This window comes from Rhinolophus ferrumequinum, chromosome 6 (genome assembly GCF_004115265.2).
Source record: "Rhinolophus ferrumequinum isolate MPI-CBG mRhiFer1 chromosome 6, mRhiFer1_v1.p, whole genome shotgun sequence".
In the NCBI taxonomy this organism is placed as follows: Eukaryota; Metazoa; Chordata; class Mammalia; order Chiroptera; family Rhinolophidae; genus Rhinolophus; species Rhinolophus ferrumequinum.
The window spans coordinates 10,952,004-10,975,869 of NC_046289.1; the positions used below are offsets into that span (position 1 = coordinate 10,952,004).

Below are 23,866 nucleotides of genomic sequence, written 5' to 3' on the forward strand. Positions count from 1 at the left end.
TTTTCTGGTGAAGCATTTCTATAGCCACCACCTTTGGTCTTTGTAAGACCAAGAATATGTATGAAACCCTCCCCTTTATTTTCCTTCCATAAAATTAGATTTTTATCTTCTGATTCGTGGAAACACAAGGTCCATCCGGGCAGGGAAGGTGCCCTGCTCTGAAAGTGGTGGGCGGGCGACGAGCCGGCACGCTCGCAGGAGAGCTTGTTAAAGACACCCAGACAGGGGGCATGACTGATGGCTGGTGCCTGGCCTTCTTTCAAAGCCCCTCGGTGTGAGGGCCAGAAGGCAGCTCGTTTCCCGCGCCACCTCTGTGACGGGCGCAGATTAACGGTGATTTATCCCTATTCCGGGGAAGTCGCTGTCAGTGAGTGCGGTCCCCTCATTTCCAGCTTGTACCAGAGACCTGCTGAACACAAGCATCCTGAGTCATCAGGTCATAGAGACCCAGTCACATCTCTTTCATCTTCATTGTATATATATTTTTTTAATCGCACAAGCAGATTATACCATAAAATTAAAAACAACTTTTAAAAAGAAACTCGTACCTAATCCTGCTATCCGAGTATGTAATATATCTTCTTTTTCCCAAGGTCTCTGTACTTGTGCAGACGTAATTTTTATTTGGTTATGATCAAGGCAGTAGCACAATTAGCTCTGACTTTTCACGTGTGTTTATATCCTAAGCAGTCCTTCCTCTTCTGTAGTATCTTCATGGTCACCATATAATGGCTGAACACTCATCCAGTGACTTGATAAACGGCAATTTTCTTAATCGTTCTTTATGTTTGTTTCCCGTTTCTAACAGTATCTTTCCCCCTCTGTTTCTGTAGGAAGTGCTCCAGCAGCTGATTGTGATGAATTTGCCCAATGTTTTGATGATTGGCAAAGACCCGCTGTCTGGTGAGTGAAAGCCGCCCCCCGTGGTGCTTGGCCAGTGCCATCGGCTCTGGGCAGCTGTTGACCCAGAACTCTGGCTGTCAGCTTGGAGCCAGCACAGTGAAAACACACGGTGGTTTGGGTGAGATTTTAGAGCGCGGGTTTATTGCTCTGGGGCACTAAGCCAAGAGCACATTTCCTCCTTAAGAATGGATCTTTGCGACCCCTCGGATACGCGTGCGAGGCAGGCGAGGCACTGCTTCTCTGGGCTCAGGGGCCTGCGTCGTCGTAGGGAGGTCTCTCCAGGGGTCCCTCCTGCTCAGTAAACATGGAATCAGTGACACCGTCACGGGGCGGGTGCCTCCTGGTAAGACAGTAAGACTCTTTGGTTGGAACTCACGTCTCTTCCACTGGGATTCTGTGGTGGTTTATTCCCTCCACGGTGGATCTCACCAGGATGTCCTGTCATGTCTCTGTTTCCACGTCTCCCACTGGACTCTGAGGCCGGAGTGGGCCAGGGTTCCAAGCCCTAGTCTTGGACACTCGGTGTGACTTTGAAAGACTGAATGAACTGTGCCCCTGGATGTCCCCCAGGAAGTCCGAGCTTAATTCATACCTGTCAGTTAACTCACTGGGTGTGTTACAGACACAGGGTGACGGATTTCTTCCCTTCCATATTAGTGTGTATCTACCTGCACCCGTGGCTCATGGACATAAGCTCACAGGCCCCAGGGACAGACGTACCACTGGCCGGCACTTCCCTTGCTCCGGTGGGGACGTTGATAGTGTTTTAGAACCACAGGCCTGGGGCCTCCTAGAAAGTGAGGTGTCAAGGGATGCAGGAAGGAGCCTCATGTTAGAGGTTTTACAGAAGGAACGGACGCTTCCGTCTGCTGGCATCTCTCGTCCTGCTCTCACTGGAGTCTGGCCATCCTTGTTCCTGTCCGTATGGCAGTGGCTGACGTTACCTTGAGACCAGAGGAGAGTACACTGAGTGACCAGCCAAGGGCGTTACTCACAGACGAGCACTTCTCGTTTAGTGCCATCGCCAGGAGAGCAGCAGCAGCGGCCTTGGGGGCACTGGGCCAGGTGTGGGTGAGCGTTAGTTAAATCACTTTGCTCGGGGTGGGGTGGGGTGGGGTGGGGTTCCTCCTGGTCCCCCTGGTCGATGTGGCCGCCTTTTCTCTGCGTGCCAAAGGGAAGCGATGTCCTTGACCTCCTGTTGTAGCCTTCAGTGTGCTGGCCCGTGAACACTCACAGCCTTGCACACTGGCTGTGCAGAGTCCACAGAGGCCCACCTGGGGGCTCCTGGCAGTACATGCCCTTCCCCCACTCTGTGAATTATTAAGTGGATGCAAAAGTAATTGCGGTGTAAAAGGTTGAAAATAATTGCAAAAACTGCAGTTACTTTTGCACCAACCTAATAGGAACAGGGAGCCTCTGGTTTGCTTCTCCCAACTTCCCGCTTTGCCTTTGGGCCATTAGTTTTCTGGCTTCATTTCACGGTTCCCCCAGATAGAAGATACCAGGTGCAGCCTATCCGAGCCACAGTCCCAGGGACAGCTGGGACTTTTGTGATTTCCATAGTAACTTCGGGAAGGTGGGGGCTCCTCTTTGCTGAGCAGAACTGTGCTACCTCTCTTGATTTATTTGGGGGCTGGTATTAAGGGGAGAGAGGACAAAGGTGCCTAGAGAGGCTGGTGGTTCATGCTTGGTTCTGCTCTCCCACCAATCTGGAGATGGCCACATAAGGTGACCAGAGGAGGCAGCGGCTCAGGAAGGAAAGAGGAGCAGACGCTCACTTCTTGAGCCCTTGGTGAGCCCACCACACGGTGGACCTTGTACACGTATTAAAAAGTGGAAATGAAAATGTGCTTCTGGGGTGTGGCTGTGCCATCCCCAAGTATAAGTGAATTTAAATGACAAGCCCTCAGTCGCTCAGCCCTTAGGCAGGAGGCCTGACTGGAAGCTTGCTCCGTTCAACCTCCGAGCCTGAGTTCCCCCTTTGCATCACACATGGACATGTAAGTGTTAGGTTGAGCTGTAGGCAGTTGCCAGTATTCAACCACTTTAACCTATAAAAATGGCAGTGGCTGTGGTTCAACCTAATGTTAAACATGCCAGGCCGGCCCGGTGGCTCAGGCGGTTGGAGCTCCGTGCTCCTAACTCCGAAGGCTGCCAGTTCGATTCCCACATGGGCCAGTGGGCTCTCAACCACAAGGTTGCCAGTTCATTTCCTCAACTCCCATAAGGGATGGTGGGCTCCGCCGCCTGCAACTAAGGTTGAACACGGCACCTTGAGCTGAGCTGCCTCCCGAATGGCTCAGTTGGTTGGAGCGCGTCCTCTCAACCACAAGGTTGCCGATTCGACTCCCGCAAGGGATGGTGGGCTGTCCCCCCAGCAACTAGCAACGGCAAGTGGCTCTGGAGCTGAGCTGCACCCTCCACAACTAAGGTTGAAAGGACAACAACTTGACTTGGACAAAAAGTCCTGGAAGTACACACTGTTCCCCAATAAAGCCCTGTTCCCCTTCCCCAATAAAAAATCCTTAAAAAAAACCACGAAAAAAGCATGTCACCCTGTGACCTCATCTTACTGCATAGCTTGGTCACCTTCCTGTTGATGCCCTCTTCCCCATCCTTGTCAGTGTCCCCACTTCTGCTGCCCTCTAGGCACCCCGTTCTCCACCAGGCACTTGCACATGCTGAACCCAGCCTCCAGCCCTCCCCGCAGCTGAGTTTGTTCCAACCTCCTTGTGAAGCCCCCGGGACGTAGAGGTTATCTGTGTGCAGAGAACACAGGTCCCCACCTAGGGTCACAGAACAGCTTTAGTAAGATATAATTCGCGTACCATAAAATTTAACCCAAGTTAAGTTTACGATTTAGTGATTTTTTCCCCCATAAATGTACAGAATTATGCAGCCTTCACCACGATCCAGTTTTAGAACATTATGGGGAAGCTGATTTTAAACTGTGACAGGTGAATAGCGTGTCCCCCTGGCACCCAGCACCGTATCGGATCAGTACACATCCGTCAGAGAGGTTGTGGCCCCGCTCTGAAGAAGCTGGAGACCTGAGACCCTGAGCAGTGAGCAGAGGCTGGAGGCAGCAAGCTCAGGGCCCCCGGGCTGTGCGGAGGGGAGGGGCTGCCTGACCGTGCTGTCAGGACGAGAAGATGCCAGCTGGGTGCACCCATGGGTAGGTTTTGGCAGAGGTCCTGGGGGCCTCCCCAAGCAGAGGGGGTTGGCAGGCCCACCAGCAAGATGACGCAAACGTGAGTGCCCGAGGCGGAGGGGCATAATTACGGAATCATGTTTTCTGTTTTAAACTTTCAAAATAGATGTGTGAAGCATTTGGGGTTTATCTGTAAATAAAGAACAAAGTTAGTTTCTTCTGTGTGGTTGCCTGGAAGTCGGGAGGGGGAGCTGCTTTTTTAGTAATTCTGTCACACACATTTCAGGAGCTTGCCTGGGCTCTGTTTGGCTGATGTTGACAGTGTGTTGTTATTTATAACACTTCACAGTTCTTGGTTATTTTTCGTTTTTGTCAAATGCACCTCCGTGGACTCAGGTGCCAGGGGTGGGACAGCTCCCAGCAGAGCATCTAGTCCACCCCCTGCCCCCGCTGCACACACTGAAGGTTTTTCTGTTACGTCCCACTTACCTCCTGCACCCATCACTCAAAAAGAGGATGTTCTCTCTTCTGCGCTGGGTGGAGTTTGTGGACAGCTCAGTGAATGTGAGACAGCCCTTCGTACACTTTAAATTGCTTTTAAAAGCCCTCTTCCGTGTCTGCCCCCTTTTGCCCCAAATCCTCATTCTCTAATTTCTTGTCTGGTACCTCGGATTGGCTCTCTGGATTTCCTCTCTGATCGTGTGAGGTTCAGCTGTCTCTCAACTGGTTACCTGTCCCTGGGGAAGCTGTGTGTCCCGTGCCTCGTTACTGCAGCCCCCACTTCATGGACCCTGCTCTGGACCCTCCCCTCACTTGCATATGATGGCTCTCAGCAGAAAAGGGTTTCTCCTTGGCAGCTGGCCTGTGTCCAGACTCCCAGACTGGGTGTTATAGGGTGTCCTTTGTTTTGTTTCTCGCTGGCCAAATCTTATTCTTTTCTCTTTCCCCACACCCGTTCCTTCAGACAGGTGCCTTGGCTCTGCTTTCAAAACATTTGAGCTCTTCTCTCGTCCTGCCCGACTGCCACCCTGCTGCTACCCTGGTTCCAGCCCCCACCCCCGCCATCTTTCACGGGGCTATGGGTCAGGGTCTTCTAACCGTCTGCCCCTTCTACCTTTGCCCCCTGCAGTCTGTTCTCCACACAGCAGCCAGAGTAGTACTCTGAGAACGTCGGTCAAGTTACGTCATTTTTCTGCCCCCACCTCCCGGCACGAGAGCCTGTGCACTGGCTGTTCCCTCTGCCTGGAACGCTTTTCCCTCAGATACTCATAAGAACAGGTCCTTCAAGTCCTTGCTCAAATGCCACCTCCTCAGAGCTATCCACCTGACCTCTGTATCTCCAGCTACAGCCTCTCCCTCAGGACTCCCTCTAATCTTGCTCTGCCTTCCTCTTTTTTTCATAGCATGTATCACCTTCTAATATACTCTAACATTTACTTACTTTTTCATGTCTATTGCATTCCTTATGTTTTCCCCTCTAGAATGTAATCTCTCATGAGGACATGAATCTTTGGGGAGTTTTTGTTGTTGTCGTTGCTGCCAGTATCTTCTAAGTGTCTGGCACATAGTAGGTGCTCAATGAATGTAGCGTAAATGCTAGAGACCCACCTTTACCTCCGTCTCGCTCCTCTCCCACTTCCCTACTCCCTCAAGCTGGTGTTCCTTAACCAGTGTTACCCATGTGCTCTCACACATACACAGGTCAAAGGTCACTGGTCAGGGTCAAGTGAGAGTCGATCTGTGCTCAGCACCATGTGTGTGGCATCCCTCGGCCGGAGAAACTGCCCTCACGCCACCATCTTGCCAGCTGTGCATCCGTTAACATATTTACGTGGTTTATCGAAGAGTATACACTATAAGAAATCGTATTAGATCGTGATGTCTGCTTTATGTGTAAAGTGAGGGCAGTTGTTGGATTAGAACTAGACCAGCTCCCTGGTCCATTCGAGCCCTGATTTCTCAGCAGCCAGGCCTGTCACTGACACACACACACACACACACACACACACACACACACACAGAGATTTGTCTGACAGGAAGCCAGGAAATTCATTTCTGCCATTAATCATAGAACATTCATGCTGGAAAAGAGCCTTGTTTTTTCGGCCAAGGTTTGTATGCAAGTGCAATAGTGGTATTCAGACTTGGAAATTGCTGATCCCACCTAAGCCCTTTAGAACGGATGGCAGAGAGTCACAGAGGTGCAGAAACCCAGGCCAGAGAGGGGAGGGAACTCATTCAGAGGCACACAGCATGGTGGTCCCATAGGCAAGAGATGTGTTTATCATTATAAAGTGCATAGATGGTTATATATGGGGACAATAGCCGCTGGTTCCCAAGCTGTGGGACGAGATACCGTCATTGTCCTGTCTGCTGTTTCTTGGATTCTAAATGTCAGGCAATATTCCTGGGTGCATGGAGGGGCTGCACCATATTCACACCCTGCAGGGTCTTGTCTGAATACAGCTGGAAACTCTGAGAACAGCGTGGGGGTTCCGTTAATTGGCATTCAGCGGTCTGGCCCTCGGTGCTCTGTTTTCTCCTTCTTGTGGCGGTTACAGACGGGGCTTCTGGGGACAGAGAGAGCACCTCATGGACACAGAGGCTATGGGTGTCCTTCCTTCACAGCTCAGTGCAGGCCACTGTCTGAGGGATCCAAAGGGCCACTTCCTGACCCTCCAGGAGAGGACCCGAAGGCCCTCACGCCCTTCCTCCATGAGCAGACTGTTCCCAGCCAGAGGCTCGCAGAGTAGCTCAGCGCAAGCCTATTCTCCAGCGTTCACTGTCAAATGCCCATTGTGCTGGGTTCACGGGCCCCAGAAGCGTACATACAGGCTGCCTCTGCTCCAGAAGCTGCCAGTCTGCATTGGGGCAGGGAGGGGAGGAACACAGTGTCCAGGGTGAGAAATGGTGTGAGCCTGTTCCACACAGAGTGCCCAGCAGGTAATGAGTTCTGCCTGGGCAAGTCAGGAAGACTTCCTGGAGAAGGTGGTGTGTGACAAGGCTTCGAAGAACAGGACAGCAGAGGGAAGGTGTCCCAGGAGGAGCTCAGGAGAGTGCTGGGAATCCCATGGGGAGTGGCAGGCTCAGGGCACAGGGAGCCAGTCTTCTGTCACAGCTGAAGTTTAGGTTTCAGAGACTGGAGAGAAACGGGACTCTTGACACTCCTTGGAATTTAATATTTAACCCTCTCAGTGTTTGCTTGCTGTTCTGTCAAGGGCGTCCTTGAAGTGCTTTTCGGATCCCATGGAAACCTTTCCTCTCAGTCCACACCGCACAGCTTTGCCTTTTGATGATTGGGGAAACTGTGCCCCTCCCCAGTGGCAACCGGGGACAGTGGCTCAGAATCTGGTTCATTAGAAACAATCTTCTCGCCACTGAGAGTGTTCTTTTAAAAAGCAAAAAGACTGTCTTCCTTCCCCTGCCCTCCCCCTGTGGTCCTGCCCTCCCCGGTGCCCTGCTTGCCTGTGACATGGTGGGTCAAGGTTCTACCAGCATGGGGGGCGGGGGGGTGAGGTGGTGGGGGCTCACGAGCCACTCCTGTGTTCTTTTTCTCAACCTTACTTTTCTCCACTTCTTAACACTAATCTTTTTATATATTTTTTTTTCTTTTTGCATTTGCAAAAGGCTCAGTTCCTTTGAATGGGGAAGGAAAAAGTAAGAAAGAGTAATTTTGCAGGCATTTGATCCTGTGAACATTTCCTGTTTCGTCCTGGAAGGAGCAGGTTCAGAAAAGCGCAGAAATGCTATTTGGAACAAATGGCTCGCTCCTTTGCTTCTGTGCTGCGGCTGGATTCAGAAATGAGTCTTTAGTCCATCTCGAATGCGGGGGTTGCTGGGCGCTTGAGCTGAAAGCCAGTGCTTAGCTTTTCGAGGAACGTGAAAAGCTTGGTTAACACCAAGCCCAGGCGGGCGTGACAACACGGCCAAATGCCGGCCGTGTGAACAGCCTGTGGGATCTGCCTAGATACCAGACTTTGTTTAGTAAACTTGTTAGCGATGGCCTGTACACAGAGAGAACGCTCCCTGGCAGCGGTGCCCACGCCATGGCTTCCAGCAGGACTGTTCTCTGTGGCCATCCGAGGAGGAGGGACGAGATGTTATTTGTCAAAGGTCTCTGTGTTTCCCGATTATATCTGGGCTTTGAGTTTTCTGCCTGGTGGTCGGGAGGGACCCTTTCTCACTCAGATCTCCTGCCTGTGCCATCACCTCGCCTGCAACGAACCAGTCGCGCGCTGAGTTCTTGTGGTTGATTCTCCTTTTCTGATCTTTAGTTGTTCGGTGCTAGGAAGTGAATTTGCACACAGCTTCTGTGGCCCGGGCTGGCTGGTGGGGGAGGGAGCCATTTTGGGTGAGATGCTGTGTCAGGGGCTTGATGTGGCTGTTTCAGCTTGTTCTGCGTAATGTGGGAGAGCTGCGTTGTATCATGTGGGCAGAGGCTTCTCGTAGCCCACGCACGGTTGTGCCGGGGGTGGGGGCAGACTTGATGTGGGTGATGGAGAGATGCTGGGATAAGGGGGCCACTAGCCTAGGTGCACTCAGGAAGCCCGGGCACCCTTTCACATGGACATTTGACTCGGTGCCTGCCACAGTCCATATCCGATAAATGTTTGTTGAATGACTAATTAAACAAATGGGGCAGTGCCTGGTTATGGTAATGCCTTTTGGGGGCCCCATGTGTGACATCCTTAGTATAAGAAGTCTAGGTGAGGGTTTCACAGAGGTTGTGCTCCAGGCTGTGAGGTAATGGGTAGAGGTGCCTCCTCATACCCCGTGGACCAGGACAGAGACGATGGAGGGCCCGCGTGCGCCCGCGTGCGCCTACCCACGAGGACTTCACTGTCCACACTGCTCCTCAGCAACAACAATAAGCAGTTGTTCTGGCTATAAGCAGAGCCCCCCAGGAGGGGCGCTGTGCACCTGTGGGTGCACCTGGGGATGTCGTTTAACATTGAGGAGAAACACACACACGGGGTCACGTCCAATTTTCAAATCAGTGAGATAGCCCCGTAATCATCCTTATGAAATGACTGGTTTTTAAATAAGAAACCAGAGAAAGCACTGTTAGCAGCTGACTCTAGCACGTAAGTCAGAGAGCAGAACGTAGAATTAGTAAGAAAATAAACGTATAGTAAGTCCTCACTTAACAGTGTCCATAGGTTCTGTGACTTAAAGCAAAACTCTGCATAATGAAACCTGTTTTACTGCAGGCTCATTGATACAAACAAGAATTAAGTTCCTACAGCATCTCATCACCATTAAAACGAAAGGATGTAGAATGAAACGACTTATTGGAGGACTTGCTGTGTGTGTGTGTGTGTGTGTGTGTGTGTGTTCTCTTTGTTCTTACCCTGGGACTTGATGCGCATACTGAATGTCTGTCATTCAGTCAGTAGGCACTGGTTAAACACCGTGCTGTGGCAGTAGGATCAGAAGCTAGACAGGATAGAGCCTTGCTCGGGAAGGAAATGTAAATAAGTAATGACAGTTTCAGGGGAATGGGGGTGGCAGAGAGTTAGGTGCCATCAGATGGTGACGGAACTGGGACCCAATCTTAGTTCTGTGACTCAGCCTGTCTGACCCTGTTCTTGTTTGTAAAAGGGAGATTTTGGCCGTTGGACATTGCTTTGGAGATTAAATCAACGCTAGCATGTCTGCTACAGTGCAGTGATGGTCTGTGGGAGCAAAGGGCACGTGGGGAGGGCAGAATTAACTACTGATTGGGTCCATCTAATTACTCGTAACTCAGATGGGTCAGTCCTGCCAGGGTGTGAGGCTTAAACCCTCAGCCTACCTGGGGACTTGCACATCTGGACGTCAGGCTGTGGAGGGTGGGTTAGCGAGACAGAGGCGTCAGTCACTGCTTTCCTCTGACCCCGTCTCCGCAGGGCAGTCACTGCGCCTCCGACCTCAGAAGGGCGCACTGTGTGCAGGAAGAGCTCCCTCTTGTAAAGGGCTGTTTGCCTTCCTTTACCTAAATCCCCATTTTCATACCTAAGTATCATTTACTTTCTGTATCTAGAGACCAGGAAGTGTCAACATTCAAATGGCTGCTACATCTTAGAGAGTCAAAGAGTAGAATCTGAAAGGGCCCTAGAGACCATATCCAGGCATGGAAGGGGGGTTTTGTTTCATGTGATTGGCAGTGGCTGTTGGCAGAGTGCTGTGTTCAGAAGGATCCTGAGGCCTCATTTCAGGCTCAGTCAGAAAGGGTTGTGATCGATAGCCATGTCTGCCACAGACAGGAGATTAGAAAGTCAGGGAGTTTTACAGCCCTGATCTAATCCAGCCTGCACATTTTAGAAGTTTGTGTAGTTTAATTATCAACTACATTTCTGTATCCATGTCCATCCTTACAACACATGTGACGGCAGATAGTTGCTCTTCTGTTTTGGGAGCCGATGGCTATAAACATCTGTAGGTTTATATGTGGCCTAGGTAGCTTTATATGTGGCCTGCTAAGAAAGACTGGGGTGAGCTTCTGTGCGTCAAAACTCCAGGAAGCAGATAGTAAAGGAAGTCAGGTTTTTCTTAGACACCCATTAGCTCAGGGATTCCCCCGGGTTTGTGAGCTTGTGGGATGTGGAAGGTGTCTCATATTTCTTTACCTTCCCCCATCTACTGGTTGCTTGTGACTCACTCAGCATAGAAATCTACGTTGCTTCCTACCCCATCACCCACTTCTTACCCTGAAAACCAGGTCTAGTAAGCGTAACCACAAAGCATTTATAATTCGACAGCCACCACGTTCTCTTACCCCAGGGCCTTTGCACATGCTATTCCCTGCGCCTGGAACGCTCCCGCTCACCTGCCTCCTGACGCTCTCTTCTTCATCTGTGGGTCTCAGCTCAGAGGAAATTTCCTTTAAGAAGCCTTCCCTGATTCTCACTGCAAACTAGATGTCCTTCTTCTGGTTCCCGTAGCATTTGTGAGCTTGATGGCATTGCTGGTTTGCTTTGTCTGAGCTCAGAGGATGGTGATGTTCTCAGCACCCACAAGAAATCGGTGCTTGGGAAGGGACTTTTCTGTAGCTTTGTTTCTTCTTTGCCTGTTTGATTGTGTCACTGAGTCAGTCTTGCTGGCAGGGACCCCGTAGAAAGTCTTCTGGTGTGTTTTGAAACTATTCAAAACCGACAATCTGGGAGATTTCTGAAAATAGCAGTAGTTCTTACTACTGAAATCCTGAGAGAAATTGGGAACTTCTGCTTCTCTCTCTCTCTCTCTCTCTATCTATCTCTATCTCTCTCTGTCTCTCTCTCTCTCTCTCGTTTGATAGGAATCTCTGTATGGGGTAAAAATCACAGGATGCATTTGTGATAAGCAAATGTTTTTATTCACTCCGCCTGGTGAGAACAAGCACAGCATGGCTTCACTTGAATGAGGGCAATGAGGCATTTCTTAGTACCCTGGTTAGCACCCTGTTCATCACCCAAAAGTTGATTTCAAATAATTTTTTTTCCATAGATATGTTTCTAAAATTAATTCTCTACCTTTAATACTTTTTTCCTCCTCTGTTACAAAACTTAGCAAATAGAAATTCCGTACTTCTCTAACAGTGCTCTGGATCAGTTTTCTTGACGTCTGATGGGTGTGAATGAATGAATGATTGTCATTGTGTGTGAGTGCAGGGTGCTGAGGGAGCAGAAGCCTTTGCTCTGTCACCAAACAGCCTCAGACTGTTGTGTTGAGCCACGTGTGTGTGTTCAAGGGCTCTACTTTCCTCTCCTATCAGACAACTGGCTTATGCTCTTGCTACTAGCAGTGGGCTTGTCCTTTGCTTTTCCCCCTTTTAATTTGCGGTTTTCATCTGCTGTGGGCTGGGAAAAGGGATCATCAGAGCTGTGTAAATTATTTGAAAGCACGATATAATTAGGTCCTTGGGGGCCTTTGCTGTGAACAGAGCACATAAAGATGTTCTGTGGGACTCTGCCTTCTCTTTGGGCTGGTCCAAGGCCCTTCAAATGCATCCTCCCTGTGTGTCAGCTCTGCTGCTTACAGCAGCAGGTACCTGGCCTATGGAAGGTGAATCGCTGTAGGAAGAGGAGCTGACGAGGGCTGGGAGGGGTCTGCACCTGTTTTATCCACCGAAGGGCTTACGAGGGCCACTTGCCAACCATCTGGGGACTGACTGAGGGGGCAGAGGTGACGACCATCACGTGGGCTGGGTGTGAGCTCTGTGGCCAGGGAACGTTTCCGTGAGACTGATGGGAGGTTTTCAATAGTCAGGTGGTCCTTTCCTTTGCTTTTTATCAAAACTGAAATGGTGGCTGATCAACAGCTCATCGTTAACAGAGAAGTGAGTCAGTGTGGTGCTATATTTACTAATGTCTGTGGATTAGAGCCTCTTGGGCCAAATAAAAGGCCTCAAGTGAAAAAAAAAAACTCGTAAAAGTCTTTGAGAATTTTTCCATTTCTCAAACACTAATGAAGTTCTACACTTATTAGCAAAGAGAAGGGTTTGACCATCGTAGATTGATCTCTAACGCCAAGCCTTGTTCTTAAGTGTATTCTAAGACTTGTGTTGAATCTGAGCAGCCTGCCGGGACCCTGGAGTCCAGCCCCCACCCCTCCCGCCCACCTTCAGGCTGGGAGGCAGCAAGGAGGGTGAAGTTTGGGTCGAGTGAACCCAGCCCCCAGTTCTGAGTCTTGACTCTGATGTCATCACCTCAGAAAAAGCTTGTTTTAGCTACTTCTCAGTTGGGAGGTGTTCGGGTGAGGTCGTATGTTACTCCATACACACCTTATACCCAAAGACCCAGAGTGAACCTCAGCATTAGTTCTTGGGACACTAGTTGGTTCTTTTTCATCCCAGGGATCACTGGTGATACTTCGGGCCATTTTAGCACAGTGCAAGTGGGTGTTGGTAAGTCTTTCAAGAAAACAATGCTATTTCTGACAGGTCCCTTCTCCCCCACATGGAACAGAATATAATAAGAAAGGCAATAAACCATAGAATTTTTTTAATTTTTTTTTTATGTGAAAGCCACTCTGCACATCACCCAGGTCAGCTTTCTCCATTTCAGAGATGTGGAATCAGGCCAGGGGACCGAGGACAGCTTGTTGGGTTCACATGCTCCTGGTGACCAAGCCAGGTGTAGAGGCCCGGTATTCTGTTTACTTAAGTGGTTGAGACTCGTAAACGATAAAGACACATTCGGCCTCAAGCCTAATCGAAGAGACAACGTAAAATGATGAAATAAGATTTTTTGGCCTGTGTGATCGGCAGAGCTGAGAGAGAGCCATAAGACAGTGTCGGCCTGGGTGTGGGGAAACGGGGCTTGTCGAATATTGGTTGTGAGAGAGTAAAATGGGAAAGCCTTTCTGCTGAGCCATATGGCCATAGGAAAAGCATGGAAGATGAGTTTATTCAAAGTAAAGGAGGATGTGCATAAAGAACTAGCCATTAAGATGTGCTTTGTAGCATTGTTTAGATGAAAACATTGAAAAATTGAACCTCTGGGAGGGAATTGGTTGGATACGTTTGTGGTCTTTGTACAAAGTATGGGACCATCCAAAATGATGTGTATATGTTGCCCGGGCTTTGCTTTGGAATATTCCAGCCATCACTGGAACTGAGAAGCAAAAAGGGAAGGAGGAGGAAATGGAATGTATAAAACGTGGGTAACGTGAAGCTGGGTGATGAGGAGGGGGGTTTGTTACACTGTTCTCCCGGTCTGTTTGAAATTGTGTGTGATGAAAAGGTAAAGTCGTGCAGCCTTGTTTTAGTGTCGATTCTATTTCCTACGGGGCTGATTCTCTCCCATTGGACTTTCCTTCCCGCACGCACTGAGAAGGGGTGCAGATTTGAAGCTCATTAATCATGGAAAGGTAGTTAGGATATAGTTGAATGGAAGGGGCTAGGGACCACAAAGTTATGTGCAGAATCCTCAGTTGGTTCAAAAAACAAACCCACACGTAGAAAACAGGTGGAGTGTGTACACCTGGGCGGGTAGCACTGGGTAGAGGGTTACCTGATTTTCCCCTGCCGCAGACGCGTGTGCCGTCGGTGCGGCTCCCTCAGCGGTGGAGCCTAATTAAACATGCTGCTCTTTTGCTTTAGGGAAGAGTATGGAGGAAGTGAAGAAAGTGCTGCTGCTGCTGCTGGGCTGTGCTGTCCAGGTAGGCGCTGGGCTGGGGATGGAGAGGGCTCAGCCGGAGCCACCTGTGTGTGCATTTGTGGGGACAGAGCGCCCCTGAGGTGGACGTGACAGAAGGTCGCTGGGTTCCTGGGAGAGAAGTGACCCCTATCATAGGTGGCAGTCATTTCTAGGGCCAGGTCACCTTGGGCAAGAAGCAGGTGGGGTCCCTCAGGCCAGGGCCATTAGCATATCGTGCCCAGTGTAGGAACGTCCAGAGCAGGGATCAGCAGACGGCAGCTTATGAGCCAAATTAGACCCACGACCCGTTTTTGTAAAAAAGTTTTATGGGAACACAGCCACGCTCATTCTTTACATCGTCTCTGGCTGCGTTCACGCCACAGTGGCAGAGCTAAGACCAAATGTTCCAGAGTCTAAGGTGTTTTTTTTTAACACCCTCCAGCCTTTGCAAATAAAGTTTGCCACCCCCTGGCCTAAATCAGGTGTCCTTGATCTTCACTTGTTTAAAAATCACCTGGACAGCTTGTCTAATGTGCAGATTTCTGTGTTTCACCCCCAATATTTTCAAGCTGGAATAAGCTTTGAAAAGCAGTCGCCCCGGGTGATTCTGAGTAGGTGGTTGGAGCAACTTCTAGAGAAACCTCAGTCTGAGGTCCAGCAGAGGGGACAAGGGAGGACACTCTCTTGGGTATAAAGGAGAAAGCCTGGGGTTGGGTGGGCGGTTCACTTGGAAACTTGCTGTGGCTGTGATGGTCCCAGGTTACCTCACTCACAAAATACTTCCATTAACACGTCTAACCCTCTGCAGTGTGAGAAGAAAGAGGAGTTTATTGAAAGAATCAAACAGCTGGACATTGAGACCCAAGCCGGGATTGTGGCCCATATCCAGGAGGTAGGTGTGTGTGTGGCTTGGTGTGGCTTACCGGCGGGCCACCGTTCCCATGGCAACCAGGAGGCAGGCTGTCTCCACCAGTGAGAAGTTGAAGGAGTGCATCACCCATTAGTGATTTTGCCAATGTTAGGTTTCAGACACCACAGACCTATTAAAGCTATTTGGAAAGGTGGCCATCAGCAAACTAAAATAAAATGGGGGTAAAAATAAAAAATTAAGAAAACAACAACACACGCACAGCTCAATCAAGCCTTCTTATTGCCTCTTCTTCTTACCTAATATGGACTCAGACTATTTTTAAGAGCTGTCAAGTGGTTTAGGCTCAGATTTTGATTTACAGGCCCTGAAAATGTATTCTGGGAAATGTCATCCTGCTTCAAATGGTTGATCTTTATGGAGAAAGATTCTCCGTTTCTGTCAGTGACATGGCAGAGAAACAAGCTGCCACCATTTGGGAAGTTAAAAACTGGCAAGTCCCAGAAGGGCTGTCTCCAGAGACTAGTCTGTGGGGTGGAGGCAGGTGGGCTGGACACTGGGGGCAGCCCCTCTGTCGTTGGCGGGCCTTGGCAGAGGTGGCCTCAGCAGAGAAGGTGGTTTCCCTGGAAACAGGCCTGTGGGGACAGGCACCCACCTGAAAATGTGCTTCCCTGACCTGCTCTTCCACCCTCCCCCCGCAAGCAGCATTGTGTGTTTTAATTATCTTAGAGGATATGGTTCAGCCTTCAGTCTAATTGGACAGATGAGATAAAGGCATGAAAAAGACATGAGCAGGAGGAGCATGCAGGAGCAGGTGTGTAACTGGCAGGGGCAGCTAAGCCCAGGGCACCCCACACCAGTGCCGGGGGCAGGCTGTGGCGGGCTGATGGGCCTCCCCACCACCAGGCACTGAGGCGTGGTGGGTTCTGAGTCAGGTCGAAGCGGGAGATGGATGTGGCTTGTTTCGGGGGAGGGTCCAGTGAAGCCCATGTCGTCAGGGGAAAGTCAGTTCTGTAGTCAATATTCTCAACCATTCGTGTCAGTGAATGGCTACCTGGTAGCCGAACAACGAGGCTGCCTTTTAATTTTCCTTGTGTCTCTGTTTTGAAAATGTATCTGTTTAGGGACTGGGTCCTTGAAATTAGCCAGTTCTTTGTGACTCACTGTCTTTCCTGCCCAGCCAGCAGGATATTTACCAAAAAAAAAAAAAAAAAGGGCGGGGGAGGATGCAACTGAAAGAGTCCTGCGTGATTATCAAGTTCACGGGCTGGCAGTGGGGACTGGGCGTCAGAATTCGTTGGGGGCTTCTTAACCATTGAGGCCCCACAAGAGACCCACTGAGTCAGAGTCAGAAGGAGCAGCATGAGCCTTTAACAGCTCCTCGTGTGACGGACGTGCAGCTGGGGTTGCATCCTGAACCCCCTTTACAGACATAAAAGTCCGTTCCCGAGCATTGGAGCAGGTCTAGGACCCCGCCTCCGAGTCCCAGGTCCGAGCCTTTGGGTGCCCTGCCCCGTGGGTTGACATTTCTCCTAAGTCTCCGAGATCAGCTGAACCCCAGCTTTTCCTTTGTGAGGTGTCTTTTGAGAAACTGAAAGGCCCTATTTGTTTGTTTTAAGATATTCTCTACCTCCATTTACTGCTCTAGAAAATTTTCAGGACTTTTTTTTCGGTGTACCTCCCTGAAGTATATCGCTGATTTCCTTTTGTTTTCCTCCTGGAGGCCTGAGTGTGCTCGTACTCATCTTCCCAGACTGAGAAGGAAGGGGCTTCAGTCAGATCTTCTGCCTCTTCTGGCGGGTCTGGGGGTCGGGCTGAGAAGGTCAGGTCGGCAGAGGCTGCCCAGGTGGGGCATAATGTGTTTCCCCAAAAATAAGACTGGGTCTTATATTTATTTTTGCTCCAAAAGACACATTAGGGCATATTTTCAGGGGATGTCTTGTTTTTTCATGTACAACAATCTACATTTATTCAAATACAGTCATGTCATCTTAGGGAACATCATATTTAGTCATAACGTACTAAATGCATCCGTCTGGCTGATGATCTCAACTGGGGCTTATTTTCAGGGTAGGTCTTATTTTCGGGGAAACATGGTGGCTATGGACCTCCCCTCAGACCCATGGAAAGGGAAAAAACCAGGTGGCCTTAGGTGGCCTGTGGGGATGAGATACATAGGCCTACCTGGAAATTGTTTTAGATCGTGAAATATTTCCCCCAAACAATTCAATTATTGTGTACCTAACACTCTGACATAAGAGTTTTAACATTTTGCTGTATTTGCATTAGATTTTAAGTAACACAGCTCCTCTGCTAACCCTCCCACCCTCCAAAGCTTACCTTCTTTGTGTTATAAATTGATGGTGTGCCAATAAAAATATCTGAGGATGGTTTAGGGAACTACTACATTGTAAGGAGTGCTTTCTGGTGTTTTAAAAAACGGTCAGTATCCTCTTTGAACCAGTGTTGAAAGCAGAAGTGGTTTGTATGAGCAGAGCTCGGCTGCAGAGGGTTTAGCCACACTTGCTTAAGGAGCCCCCTGCCTGCCACAAAGAATTTGTCAATGAAGAGTTAATAACATCAGTGAAATGGGTCAGCTGTGAGAGAGTCTCTTCCTGGGCCCCCTCGCACCCCTGCTGCTTGGCCGTGGGAAGATGGGTGCTCTCAGGATCCCGCGGCTGCTCCCTGCCTGGCCTCTGCAGTGCTGGACCTATGTATGCCCACAGGTGACCCACAACCAGGAGAACGTGTTTGACCTGCAGTGGTTGGAGGTCCCGGATGTGGCCCCAGAGGAGCTGGAGACCCTTTCCAGGAACATGGTGTTTCACCTCCGGAGGCTCATAGATGAGCGAGACGAGCGCACAGAGGTACGTCTGCGGGCGGCCCAGCTGCCGGGGGGCGTGGTGCAGGTTGGGGAGGGACGTGGGTCTGGGACCCGCCGGGTCATGGGCTGCTTTCCTCGGCCTGACTCTTCCTCTTCCTCTGCAGCCTGCACGCCTCCTGGCCGTTTCTCCTGGGGTTGGGATGTGGGCATTTTATTTGCAGCGAACTGGCACCTCTGAGATACCTGTGGGAGGATAGGAATTCATCGAAATGCTGAGCTTGGGGACCCTGCTGCATTCACACGCTCCTTTCTGTCTGACCGAATAGTTCATCTCTTTTTCAAAACTTACACCGCCTTTCCCCTGCCTCCCTCCGGGTTTCTTCGTCTCAGCTGCTGTCTCCTCTTTTCCTTTCTTCTCATCCTTGGATCGTTTTTCACCAAGTCCGAGCACAGTACTGTGCCGGGCGCAGGAGCTCGCTGGTGAGACCCCTCTCTGCCCTGCTGCAGCTGATCGTGGACCTCACTCAGGAGCGGGACTACCTGCAGGCACAGCAGCCTCTGAGCCCCCTCAGGCCCTCCAGCTCCGAGTCCACCCCCAGCCCGACCAGCAGCCTCTCCAGCGAGGACAAGCAGCACCTGGCCGTGGAGCTGGCGGACACCAAGGCCAAGCTGCGCCGTGTCAGGCAGGAGCTGTGAGTCCTAGAGACCCCGGCTCTTCTTTTCTGCTTTTGTGCCATGTGTCGCGAACACGTTTCTGGCACGTTGGCATGTTCAGTTCACTCTCATGCAGTGCAGCAAACAGGAGAGCTCTGAGTTGGGCCCCTGGGTCAGTTGGGCTCTGCGCGGAGCGCGGTCACTATTTGAACGTTGACTGGTTCCCTCCCTCCCCGGGCCTGCACAGGGAGGGGTTCTGCAGTGTCTGTGGGGCGCCTGCCAGCCCCAGCATTACAGATGGTCTACAGAAGCAGCCTGCTGTCCACCCTCAGGCCCAGTGTGGGGCTCCAGTGACCCCACGCTGGTGTGTGTTTTCCTGACCAGAGAGAGGGTGCATTTCAGTTGCTCTGGTGAGCCTGTCTCCTTTCAACTGGAGATGTCACTTTGTCCGTCACCTCAGGAGTTGCATCCCTGCACCTCCCTGCCAGTGGGCCAAGTTACCTGCTTGCCTGTGTGATGGCCCCTGTGGTCTCCTGGCCTGTCCCACTCCCTCAGTGTGATGGTAACCCGGTATAAACTTAAAAATGGAAAAGAAAAAATTTGAGTCAGGAGCATTTTTGAAAGCCCCACATCCAGATTCCCCTCCTCCCCCCCAGACACCAGGTTCCCTTTCCTTCCCCCACGGTGGTCTCGCAAGGTGGTGGGCGGCTTCCCAGGAAGCCCCCTCAGCCTCATGTTCGAATCACCCCCAGGGAGGAGAAGACAGAGCAGCTTGTGGACACCAGGCATGAGGTGGATCAGCTGGTGCTAGAGCTGCAGAAGGTCAAGCAGGAGGTGAGCAGGGAGGCGTGAAGGTCAAGCAGGGGTGGGGGGCTGGCACCCCCAGTAACTGTGGCCCGAGGTCCAGGAATGCAACAGCGGGAGCTTCCAGCCAAGGCCTCGGTTTCCTTCCCACTCAAAGTGGTGCTGCCCCAGAGCCAGTTGTCCTGAGAACTGTTGTGGGATGACATGTGTCTCAGTGACAGCAAGTGGGGACCCCATGCAGTGGCCTGTACATGGAGCCGCTCAGCCTCCGGGTACTGGCTCCTAGGACTGCAGGGACTTAGCCCTCTCTTCCCCACCCCCGAGGGTGCCCTGAGCTGGGTCCGCTGCCTTTGCCCACCCCCAGAACATCCATCTGGCGGCTGACGCCCGGTCTGCTCGTGCCTACCGCGATGAGCTGGACTCGCTGAGGGAGAAGGCGAACCGTGTGGAGAGGCTGGAGCTGGAGCTGGGGCGCTGCAGGGAGAAGCTGCACGACGTGGACTTCTACAAGGCCCGTATGGAGGTGAGCCTGGGCCGTGCGGGTCTCTGGCACTTCCTATCCTGGAAGCTTCTAGAGAGAGAAGCTCTGGGAGTGCCGCAGCTGATGCTTTCCCTGCACCCCCTCCTGTCTGCAGGTCTCCTAGAGGCCTCCCTCTGTGAGGGGAAGGAATATGGCTGGGTGATGACAGCCATGATTGCTCTTAGGAGTTTTCCTTCTCCCACTTCATGCCATAGTGATGGTCTTCTAGTCACAGATCGGTTTTTTTAAGACTAATTGCAATTTCCATGGCTGAATCTTGCCCCAGAACTCAGTTTCCTCAACGATAAAATAGATACACTACTTCGTGAGGTGTTTAGGATGGGAGGTAAAATACCTGGTATTTGGGCAAATCCCATAGCAGGCCCTCAGTGGTGGAGCCTGTTCTGACCCCGAGGTTATGGGGAGCAGCAGGGGAGGGGTCAGGGCTGTGGGGCGATGGAGACCAAGACCCAGGTGGGGTCAGTGACACTTTGACCACTCACCCCACTGCCTCATTTCAACAGCAGGTTCTGGGACCTTCTTTTCTGAGGATTTGGGAATTTTGCCCGCATGCCGATCCCAGGGCATTTGGAGGTGCCTTTAATGAGCTGGGTGAAATCAGGATATCAGCTCCTACCAGGTGGGCCTGTGTGGTGGTCAGAAATCATCCCCATTGCCAGCCAGGAGGCTTTTGAGGGGACTGAATACAGGTGTGGGGACTGAATACATGCGTTGTCCCTGTCCCTGCCGAGCTGGGCAGGCAGGTGACCTGGGGGAGGCTATTTGCCGGAAGACCTCGAGTGCGCTCCTGCTGCAGGTGGGCCCTGGGGGCCCTGGGCCAGGCCGAGGCGGCTTGGGGGTGGTTGTGGGCCAGGTCTGTTTGTTCCTCTGACCCACTCGGGGCGTGTCTGTTCCCCAGGAGTGTTCGTGGCACACTTGGTGCTACCCCCTGTGGAGAAGGCGCTCTGGGTGCTGTGTGACAGCAGCCTGGCCCGAGGCTGGGTGGGTGTGGGAGACCAGCTCTCGGCTTTGCCGGAAATGGTCCACTAGCCCTGCTGGTGATGAAAGGCATGAATCTCCAGCACAGACAGGTTCTGGGACCCGAGCACATACCGGGGCTTTTCATCACTTACTGGAAATGCCACAGTTGGGCGAGTCAGGGACACTCATGCACAAGTTTCCCTCGACTGCTGCCTCAGCTACCCCTCCTGCAGCCCCCAAATGGGACCATGGAGGGCGTTTCCCACATCTCACCCAGTTCCCTGCCCCGTGGATGGGGTGAGTTTCAGGGCCCCGTCCCTCGGCCCCGTGTTTATTCCTGGCCTCATCCAGGCAGCCTCGCTCGGTCATGCGGACATGGTGGTTTCGTGCCAAGCCCTGCACCAGCAAGAGGAGATCTGGACACAAGCAAGACTCGCTCCCTGCATTCGGGGAGCTTCTGGACTTTCAGAGGGTTTCACATGGGAACTTCTTTTGCATATTCTCAAATTTCATGCCTGTGGATAGTAACAGCCGTGCTTTTCATGTTGATTAGTAATTCTCAATTTTCATAGTGAAGTTACTATGACATTAGTAATGCCTTAAATTTTACGTTCGATTTCTGAATCACAAGGGAAATAGTGTGTCTCTGCAGGAGACAATTCCTTAGGGCCAGGCAGTGACACATGTGGCTTTGCCAACACTTGGCAGCTGAGGCTGGCCCGGAGTCCAGGCCATGGCGGAGGATGACTCCCACTCTTCTCAGAGGCTCATAGCATCAGGGCTCAGAGCAGCGTGGAGGACAGGCGTGCGTCTGCACTCGGTCCTGAGACTGGGGCACTTGAGCAGCGCTGCTCAGTCTGCAGACCGGCCGGCAGCCCCGCACGGCCACAGGCTTCTGTGTGGGCCTCGGGCCTGAGCGCCGCTGGGTCTCATCTGACTGCATGCCTGGGGCCTGGCACACACAAGGCACTTGCTAATCACTGCACAAGTCAAGTAAAAACCCACCTCTCAGCAATGAAAAGACTTAACGACCTTTGGGAAATGGACAGGAAAGAATCGCGAGTTTTGTCACCTTTGAAATGTTGACAGTGTTGGCTGTGATGGGCAGTAGAGCAGAGAAAGGAGCACGACTCGCACGTTGGTGCCGGCTCCCATTTGTGGACACCCACTGTGTGGGGGATTCTCATCTTGGCACAGAGAGAGTGACAGGCAGCCACGTGCCCTCCACAAAACCCTGCCCCGTCTCCACTGAGAAACACAGAAATGCGTGTCATAAAAGGGTGAGTGTTAGTGTCACATGGGAGGAAAAGTTAAAGGACTGGGGGTTCACGGTGAGGGCAAGGTTAATTTGGGTTAGAAAAATAGGGACCACAAAACATTTCCATGTTTTGTTTTCAAACTTCTGGCAGCTTCTGTGTGGCTCCTAGTCTAGTTTACACAAGGGTTAAAACAACAAGAAGAGGCCTGGGCATCCCGAGGGACAGTGGGAAGGGGCGGGGGCACGGGCCGGTCCTTGACTTCCCTTTGCAAACAGTCGCCCCACCTCACCGCTGCCAGGGCACAGGGGCTGCTGTCCAGAGGGCCACGTGGGAGCAGGACAAAGGCAGAAAGAGACTGCCTGGAAGGTTCCTCTTGCCCCATGTTTGGTCATTGGCTGAAATTCCTAACAGCAGAGGGCAGATGCGTAGGGGCCGTGTGCATTCTGAGCAGGGTGAAGACACGGTGGGCCAGTCTCTGCCCCTCTGAGCGACTGATAGCTTCCTCGGCAGTGCTCCCTTCAAAATAAACAGTCCGAGACCTAGCAGGGCACCGTCCCGGCTGCTACACCACTTTCTGGGTGCTGGGCAAGCCCTGTCCCTCTGTAAAAGGAGGGGTGGTCTGGGCGTCTCTCAGACCCTCGTGCCCTGGCATCTCATGCATAGGTAGGAGCATGTTTCCACTGAGCTTATCCTAGCGAGACCCTGTCCGCAGAGATGGGGGCCCCGGATAGATCTGTGCAGGGAGGGATAGGGCGGGCTGTTGGCAAGGCAGTTAAGAACTGGGTTAATGGTCAGTCCTGGGAACCGTGCAGACACACCTTCAGACGGCCCCCACGGTGCCCACGTTCAGGAGGGGGAGAGGTGCTGTGGGTTTGGTCTGCCCTGCCCATCCAGGCCTGGGAGGTGGGGCCTCGGCTGCACTCACCCTCCAGCCAAGGCAGAGTCGCTCACCTGTGCCCTCGGGTTTCAGCAGCTCTCCCACCAGAGTGCACTTCCTGGGCAGAAACCCTTTTCTGTAGGTGAAGGTGCTCAAGCTGTATTTGTTGATTTGAGTCTAATCTCTAGGTTCTTCAGGACATTCCCGCCCTTAATTACAACCCTCCCCATTCTACCCTGTCCCTCCAGCTATCCCAGTCCATTCCAGAGCCTGCTGGAAAGAGGAGAATACCACTGCGTCCTGCATTTCCTCACTTTCTCACCCACCCCTCCCTGTCTGCGCATTCTTCTGCCACCTCCCTTCTACTCACCTGGAACCAAGCTTGCGAATGGGGTCACGATGCACTTGCCAGGTCCAGTGAGCACTTCCAGCCTGCCTTGCGCGCCCTCTGTGGCACAGCCACCTCCAGTCACCTCCGCACCGAGCCCACCTCACCTCACGCCTGGCTTCCCTACATCCCTCACTCCACCTTCTCGGGCTCTTGTGGCAGCCACCTTGCTCTGCCCACCCCCAGATACCGGCCCTCTGCTCTGCCCTCTGGGCTTTCTCCGCACGTCCTGTCCCCCTCCCGCCCCCTCTAGCTGGCACAGACCGACAAGCCCCAAATCCGTCTGTGGGCTGGGTGTCCCGTGTGCCGGGTCTCAGCCCGTCTGCATAGTCCATAGGAACCTCCAGGGTCAGCGTGTCTAAATCCACTATCTCCCCCTCCCCCAACCCTGCTGGAGTCACCATCCACCTACCCAGGCACCTCACCCAGAGCTGGTTAACCTCGATGCTTCTGTCTTCCTCCCCACTCCACCTGCACCTGGCCTCAGGTGCTCCCCAACCTCCAGAGCCCACTTCCCCATCTCCTGGCATGTCGTTGGCC

General features: G+C 52.0%; 1 protein-coding gene across 3 annotated transcripts in view; it reads left to right on the plus strand.

Moving 5' to 3' along the window:
• Nucleotides 1-23,866, plus strand: part of CCDC88C (coiled-coil domain containing 88C) — a 119,554-nt gene that overhangs the window by 46,130 nt on the left and 49,558 nt on the right. For 2 of the 3 annotated variants that reach the window (XR_004423223.1, XM_033108363.1), the window contains exons 4-10: nucleotides 834-903; nucleotides 14,115-14,173; nucleotides 14,960-15,043; nucleotides 17,746-17,886; nucleotides 18,351-18,535; nucleotides 19,250-19,331; nucleotides 19,666-19,824. Coding sequence is in view for 2 of the 3 variants with exons in the window: in XM_033108363.1 (XP_032964254.1) it covers nucleotides 834-903; nucleotides 14,115-14,173; nucleotides 14,960-15,043; nucleotides 17,746-17,886; nucleotides 18,351-18,535; nucleotides 19,250-19,331; nucleotides 19,666-19,824 (780 nt within the window). In the remaining variant the exon portion in view is untranslated. Of the gene's footprint in view, nucleotides 1-833; nucleotides 904-8,066; nucleotides 8,168-14,114; nucleotides 14,174-14,959; nucleotides 15,044-17,745; nucleotides 17,887-18,350; nucleotides 18,536-19,249; nucleotides 19,332-19,665; nucleotides 19,825-23,866 lie in introns of those variants that run through there. The other variant, XM_033108364.1, reaches the window with a different exon arrangement.